General features: G+C 37.1%; 1 protein-coding gene across 1 annotated transcript; it reads left to right on the forward strand.

Moving 5' to 3' along the window:
* Positions 1 to 2,142: 2,142 nt before the first annotated feature.
* LOC137925146 (facilitated trehalose transporter Tret1-like) lies at positions 2,143 to 4,979 on the forward strand. The gene is made up of 2 exons (XM_068768528.1): positions 2,143 to 2,283; positions 3,490 to 4,979. Exons 1-2 carry the CDS (start codon positions 2,158 to 2,160, stop codon positions 4,651 to 4,653), a joined length of 1,290 nt encoding a protein of 429 aa, XP_068624629.1. The 5' UTR covers positions 2,143 to 2,157; the 3' UTR covers positions 4,654 to 4,979.
* Positions 4,980 to 7,997: the final 3,018 nt, after the last annotated feature.

The raw sequence follows: 7,997 nt of genomic DNA on the forward strand, positions 1-7,997 counted from the left end.
TTTTCTTAGTCCATATAACGTTAAAATAATCGTCGATTAAAAAGCGCATCTTTTATGACCAATTCGTACTTGTTCCAGTGCATCGTGATCGCAGCGGTGTGCAGCAACATCGTCTGCAATATCGGCTTCGTGTTTGGCTTCCCCGGGGTGCTTCTCCCTGCCTTACATAGCCCTGGATCCGAGATACCAATCAACAAAGTCCAGGACTCATGGATCGGTAAGATCCGACGATTGTGTCATTTATGCCTGTGTGTATTGTTTCGACTCCTGTGGTATCGTCCATCTATCTCGTAATCAAAAACTTTTCTATATTTCATCGCATTCTCTGCTTATGCGGCAATTTTAGATATCTGCTTTATAAATAGAGGCTAGTTGAAACTCTCAGTTATCGTCAGTTGGGATGCGTTAAACCAGTACCACGTAAACTGCATAGACGCAATAGAATTATCTTTTTAAGATTCGATTCTCAGCTCTATATAAGGTGGTGCAAAAGTAATGTCATAATGTGAACGCGCCCTAACTTTTACAAATTGCGCCAAATGTCACTATGCTTTGAAATTTATAATGTAGATATATATAGAATTAGTTGACAATATACGATTAAGTATATCTATATAAATATAAATCATAAAAACTAAGCCATGTTCATTTTATGACATTACTTTTGCGTCGCCTAATATATAGAGATGATCGGTGTGTTGACTAGCCTTCAAGCTAAGTGTAATTAAGGTACAGTCAAAAGAGCTGTAGAGCCTATTTTTAACTTGAAAGCTCGAGGATATCTGAGAGATGTTTTAGAAGCAATTGTTATTGTAAAAGATGCTATGCAATATACATTTTAGTTACATATTATTTACGCACCATAATTTAGAATGGTATATGAATTAAGATTGTGTTTTAGGACCAAACAGTATAATTCTGTAACTGGGAAGGTAGACATATTTGCAGAATATCACGAAATTTGTGTAGTATGTAATTTATGAAATCTGATACGACAGACCAGGAGCACAACTAAATTTCATTGACTTTTTTTTGGCAAAAAGTTGATATATATTTGACAGTTTAATCTATTTGAATAAGAATATCTATATTTAAAAAAAATGATGTGAATAAGGTAACACTAGATATAAAGGCGAGTTTATTATACCTATCTCTAAAGCAGCGGTAGCAGAACGAAGGAGAAGTGAGAGTAAGAGGAGACGGTTCGATGCCTATACGGACAAGTTTCCAGAGGTTGAACAGCAGCGCCCTCTGCGTACCTTAATACCTGCAATCGCCAAACCGCCTGCCAAGTATTGCGATTGTGGTATATCCCCCCCATATGTATCTTTGGGGGAGGCCCTTTTTAACTATTTTGTGAACATCTGTTGACGGTATTAAAGTACACAGTAGGTGTATAAAAGCTAGGGAATAAATTCCACTAAATTGTCTTAAGAAAAGAATGTAAAATAAACAGAAATAAAATAAATAAAATGTTAATGTGTAATGAGAGAGGAATGGAAGGTCATAGAGCGAAAGAGAACGAAAGAAGAAATGTGGAATGAATACCGAATGGAAGATCATAAGATGCATAAATGAAGAAAGAGAAAATAAAAAAAACGTTGTGGAAAATTAATTTATGTAAAAAAATCCCTGTACCACACCAGATAGGGGGTACGAGAGACTCCCAATAGCGGGTGCCATTAAAAAAAAATTGTCTTAAGAGTGTTGTAAAAGTGACCACATAAACATGTCTGAGTTTGTTGTGAGCTCTACTGGAATTATTGTCAAGAATTACAAGTGGTCACTATTAATGATACTTGGATAGTAATGTGATTCTTCTTTTTCTTTTCAGCTGATAGATGCCCACTGCAAGGCAATTGGCTCACATTCAGCGACTTAACTATATTGTTGGTCCACCTAGCAGGGGTCTAAGGCCAGAGACGAGCAATTTATCGAGTAACGTCGGTGTTCTTGGTTCTTTTGCGTATCTCCTCATTTATGATTCGATTTCGCAGCTAAGCTCCGAACAAAGCCTTTTATTGGACTCATTAAGTGACGTCTTGGATCCATAGGTCATTACAACCGTTTTTAAAGGTGACCATTCAACCGTCGGTCTATTATTACATATTACTAAACTTCACGCAAACGGTTTCAGCTTCAATAGTAAGTATTAGCATGCTGGTGGGAAACTTTATCACGCCGACCGTAATGGACCGATACGGGCGGAAGGTCGCGCATGTCGCCGTGAGCCTGCCGGCCATATTCAGTTGGCTTCTGCTCGCAATAGCCGACAATCCTGAGGTGAGTTGTTTTTCTGTATCTTTATGACTGTCTGGATACATATGAAGTATCACAAAGTAAATTTTAGGGACTTTAAAAATTAACATATTGTAACAGGTGGCGCAAAAGTAATATCATAATGTGAATGCGCACCGATTTTTTTAAATGGCGCCCAATGTTTATATATGTAAATGTATGTGTGTGTATATATACGAATTTTATAGATACATGTTAATATATAACATATGTTTGTAAAAATTAAGGTAGGTTCACATTAACACATTATTGCGCCACCTGTTTTATTATACTATGTACGTACTGATACAGCCTATATCAAACGGTGATGCGTGTTTAAATAACGACACTCTTCAGTTACTCCGCCAACGCTTGCAGTGGTCCATGCTCTTATTTCCTCGGCCCCCACCTCGCAGCGTTTTGCTAAAGCACGGTAGCTACAGAATATATTATATGTTTTTACGTATATAGTTCCTTCAGACGTAAATTTAAACCGTGGAAATTAGTACACATTATCCTGTGTGACTTCACAATTATTCTCTTGGTCTGGATTTGTGATAGTGCATCTCATTGTTTCGGTAATTAAGCGAGTTATTACCTAAATAAAGGCTGCATACATCATACAAATTAATACTAAACCCATGAAAGCAACCTCTTAAAGAACAAATCTACCATTACTGCACAAGACAATATAACTAAGTGACTCTTCCTCTCCTCTCCTTCTCCTCGTATTCCTCACTGCCGAGGATCATGACCCATTTTGGAAACTCGCGTACCATGTAATGCAGTCTCTGACAGTCTTCAGCGGTATGTATTGCTTCAACTACTGTGGTAGGAAACGTAAACAGACAGACGGATCAGACCAGGGTATGGAGGTCCTCTTGGTCACCGTCCACTTTCTTGACAGTCAAAAGCTATGTCGAGGCGCCGATTATTTGGCAATATGTTCCAAAAATTCAAAAATTCACTTTGTATAATGGAAAGGCGTGTGGACACTTTGAGTTCTATCAGTAACAATGATTTGGTTCTACGTGTAATTCACGAATTCTCAGCCACATATCAAAACATTGTGATAACTAGTGCAGCCAATAGATGTCGTTTTTAGCGATCCCGATATTTCTACGAATGTAATATAGGTGACTAACTAATTGTACAAATTCCGAGACCTATTCATATGTTACTCTTGTTCTAACGTAATCTGGTTTATTTCAGATGCTGATATTCGCAAGATTTCTTCAGGGCCTTTCAGCTGGCTTGATGCTGCCACTACGCTCAGTCCTCGTCAGCGAATATTCCAGCCCTAAATATCGCGGCGGATTCCTCACCACCATATCCCTTGCGCAGGGTGTCGGCATTTTTCTTATCCACGTCGTAGGTTCGCTTTTGAGTTGGCAGAGAACCAGTGTCATATGTGGCGTCGCTTCGTTTTTATGTCTTGTGATGGCATTTTTCTTACCAGAATCTCCAAGTTGGCTTGCTGTTAAAGGTAAATACGAGGAAAGTAGAAAAGCATATCGTTGGTTGAGAGGTGACAATGAAGAAAGCGAACTGGAAGAACTAATACGTTCTCGAATAATGTTGAGGGTAGATATAGAAAGGCAGAAAGGATCGCGTGTGAAACGACTGACGACGATAAGGAATGATTTGAAAAAGAGGGAGTTTTATTTGCCGATAATAATAACAGCTCATTGTTATATGATGATAAACGTATGCGGGAATATAACGATGCCGGCATTTTCAGTGGTTATAATCAGAATAATGGTCAGTCCGACTGCAAACGCTCATGCTTTGATGATTGTTCTAGATTCCTTAAGGATTATTGCTAATGTTATAGCTGTTTTTATAATATACAAGTTTAAACGACGAACAATCCTATTTAGCACTGGAGCATTATGTGTAATTGTACATATAGCAATTGCAACATATGTTTACGCAAAAGAAAATGAAATTTTATATTACGACGAAATATGGATTCCTTGTTCATTACTTGCGTTCCAATTTCTATGTATAGGTATTGGAATGGTTCCAATGCCTTCTGTGATAGCTGGAGAAGTTATACCTTTACAATTTAGAAGTATTATATCAAGCATTGGTGTTGTAGTTTTGACTGTATTTATGTTTATAATTCTAAAATCATTTCCATTGTTAGTCGATAGTATTTACCTATCAGGTACGTATTGGATATACGCAGGGATATTAATTTACGTGTTAAGTGTTCTATGGTTCGTTTTACCAGAGACAAGTGGGAAGACTTTGCAGGAAATTGAAGAGGAGATGAAACAAAAACATCTACCAGTAGAAGATGAAGCTGAAGTTAATTTACAATCAGAACGAATAGATAAAAGTGAAAATGGTGAAAGTACATTAAGATCTTAACGGATCTGCGGTGTGGAAATACGAATTCATAAACATTCCCAGTGTTATATGGTTTAAATTAAATAGATAATCTATCGTTAATATCTTAAACCTCATCACGGAAGACACAGTTCATCTCACTTCATCATCAGATGAACTGTCTTCATTTGATTACACATCTATATATATTATTATCTATATATCATCATTAACATTGGCCACTTGTGTCATTATAAGAATTCCAAAGGAACACAATTAGGTTGGTCTGGAAGAAATCTGGATCTGCATACAAATCCAGATTATTTCTTTTTCTTTTCAGCCGATGAAGGTTCGCTGCAAGGCTTCTTTTTTTTATAGGCTTCCTCCAAAGAACGCCACAATGATATGTCATGCGCTGCCTGCATACAGCCTCTTCCCGATGACCTGCACTATGTCGTGGTTCCCCCTAGTGGGGAGGCAGTAGGCAGCTGGTAGGTAGGCCAGGTGGACCGACTCTTTAAGAAGAAGAAATTAAATGGCTACTTGAATTTAATTTTCTAAGTAAGGATGCACATCTCTCGTGCAATCAAAGGCCTTTGGAACCGAAAGGTTTTGAATGGCAACCACAATCTGATAGACTCGACATGGCTAATATATTTTTGTACTTCTGGTTGTGTAAATAATGTTAGTTTTAGGATTTTAAAGCAATTTAATGGTTTGGCATAAATGAAGAGTTTCTTTTAAAAAAAATATGTTCTCTGCACTCGGGTTTTAATTTCAACACCAAGAGACACTGCAAAACTGCTGCTTAAATCTGTGGTAAGGGTTAGATCTATCAAAAAAGTCTGGTAAATGAAATGTCGTCTAATACACATATATAAATAAAATCAGTTTTAATACTACGACGTAATCAGAATAATGTCACCGAGGCAGGAAACGTCAATATAGTTGTCATACACTTAATGTTTAGACAAGGTTCAAGGAATTGGTATGACTAAAATCCATTAGAACGAGTATCCAAATTATATTTTAGTAATGACTTTAGAGGTTTTATACTGCAGCTGGCTTGCAAGAAAGTTCAATGTCATTAATTTAAAACTTTCAAGTATCAAATTTATTACATACTAGAATATTGTAGACGACCATCAGATACAGGGGACATTCTGAGTCAGTAAACATCCTGAACAGAAGTGAAACAAGAAGACTCATAATAGTGAGAATAGTAGGGAAAGTGCTGGTGTAGGCAGAGTCGCTTCCAGTTCCATTGCCCGAACTCTAGAGTAGAGTAGGAGAGTCTGCGTTTCCCTATCCTCAACCCACGGTTTTCACAATAATAACAGATGGCGCAAAAGTAATGTAATAATGTGAACGCAACTTAATTTTTACAAATGGCGCCAAATGTCACTATACTTTGACATTTATGATGTAGATATATAGAGAGTTACTTGACAACTAAAATTTAGGGCACGCCACACTATGACATTACTTTTGCGGCCTATTTTACTTTAATAAACATTTAGAGTGTGGCAATGACAAAAAAAAATAATTTTTTTTTAAGAATTTAGTTAGGTATTAGACACAACTTTAGTGTAGCTAACAAAGCTACTGTAACACATATTTCAAAGTTCAACGTCCTAACCAGTGTTAGGATAAAGGGGCACGGATGCTGCAAGCAATACTTGTACCGTTTTAAAATAATCGACAACGATATTTGCCCCTTCCATTCTTTTCAACAATTACTCAGATACTACCCCCGATTTGAATCCAAAAGACCTCGTGAGAGCACGTGACCTCATGTGAAAACCTTAATATACCTCCGTTCAACTTACTGGACCTCCTCAAGCAAAAATCTAATAACCGTAAGTATACCGGCTTTATTAAAAACATCTCGCAAAGAATCCCGAGCTCCAAGGCACGCTAATTAACAATATTCACGACTATTATCAATTGTAAGCTATAATTATAATTTCATACGAAATTAAATTTATATGTATTAAAAAATCTAATAAGTAAAGGCAAAAAGTCAAATAAGGATAATATTTAAAATTTTTATTCCTGGGTTTTTTATATCTTTTATATATATAGCATTTCATTGGTCAGTTTGTTTTATTCAATAACATAGTATGATTAGTTATTTATTAAATCAAAATTGTCGATTTTATGTATCTTACCATCAATAAACAGATATATCGGAATTTGTAATTAGTACCTGTAATTATTTTAATCAATGTAATTCTGAAGTGTTTGTACTAACAAGTAAATAAAACTCCCTCATACTCTCATATTTTATACAGACAGATGTCGATGAAAAGCTATGGGTCATATCAGGGCATGTGGCTTGGATCGTGAAGCTCATCGTAAAACGTTTACCCAGGAGTTAGACAGTTGGATGTAAGAAACTTTCATTCGGTCTTATTAGAAATATTTGAGTAGAACTATGTTCAAATATTTAATGAAATCAGGCGTCATTTTGCGGAAGTCCATCCTAAGAAAGGGACTAATATATAGCTACTTCCGCTATGCAGCAATAGTCGTGCAGCCATCATCGCCCGCCAGCCAGCTAATCAATGCGCGTGCGGTAAAAAATGCGAAACATAACTACCACCGTTAATTCACTCAACATGTGTTTTACCCCTCCATGGGGCATCATCATCATCATACTTAGCTATAGTATGTGTTTATATAAAAGCCCACTTATTAAAATTATTAAAACTCCAATTTATTAAATTTTAAATTGAAAGCGTCTCCTGAACTAACCCTGAAAGCGCAATATCCACGATACACATGTTTATCTTGTCTTACCTTGTGAAATAAATCCGGTTTTGAGCATTTTGAAGTCGCTCGGAAATTGTTTAACTATGCATCAAATATGACGAGACAACAAAATGCACAATCTATGATAAGGAGTCTCAATTACTCTTGCCACTGTCACACTTATAAATAAACATAAACGCCCAGCTGTTGACCCGCGAGTCCTGACCGACACACTTTAAGCAAAAGAGAACAAGTAAGAATCGAAGAAGTATGAATTGATCCTTATCAATATTTAGCCACTTCCGCACATGCAGTGGTAGTCGTGCAACAAAGTGCACCGCCCGCCAGCCACGGCACAGAGTCTGCACTCTGCATTACACACGGGTGCAGACTCTGTGTTTGGCACTCCCGAAGATGCCCCGTGGAAGGGTGAAACACATGTTGAGTGATTTAACGATGGTAGTCGTGTAATTCGCATTGTTTGCCGCATACGCATTTATTAGCGGGCTGGCAGGTGGTGTACTTTGTTGCACGACTACCACTGCATGTGCGGAAGTGGCTAAATATTTGTCCTTTTCTTACTTAGGATGGACTTCCGCAAAATAACGCCTGATTCCATTAAATAAAGAGAG

The sequence above is a fragment of the Battus philenor genome, unplaced genomic scaffold (genome assembly GCF_028537555.1).
Source record: "Battus philenor isolate CCGP_79_NKW_IND1 unplaced genomic scaffold, ilBatPhil1.0.hap1 SCAF_26, whole genome shotgun sequence".
NCBI lineage: Eukaryota > Metazoa > Arthropoda > Insecta > Lepidoptera > Papilionidae > Battus > Battus philenor.

Bases quoted from the DNA above. Each gene is read 5' to 3' on its own strand.
- LOC137925146 (XM_068768528.1), top strand. From the start codon at position 2,158: ATGCTGGTGGGAAACTTTATCACGCCGACCGTAATGGACCGATACGGG. The intron at 2,284-3,489 runs GTGAGTTGTTTT...GGTTTATTTCAG, and splicing joins CAATAGCCGACAATCCTGAG to ATGCTGATATTCGCAAGATT.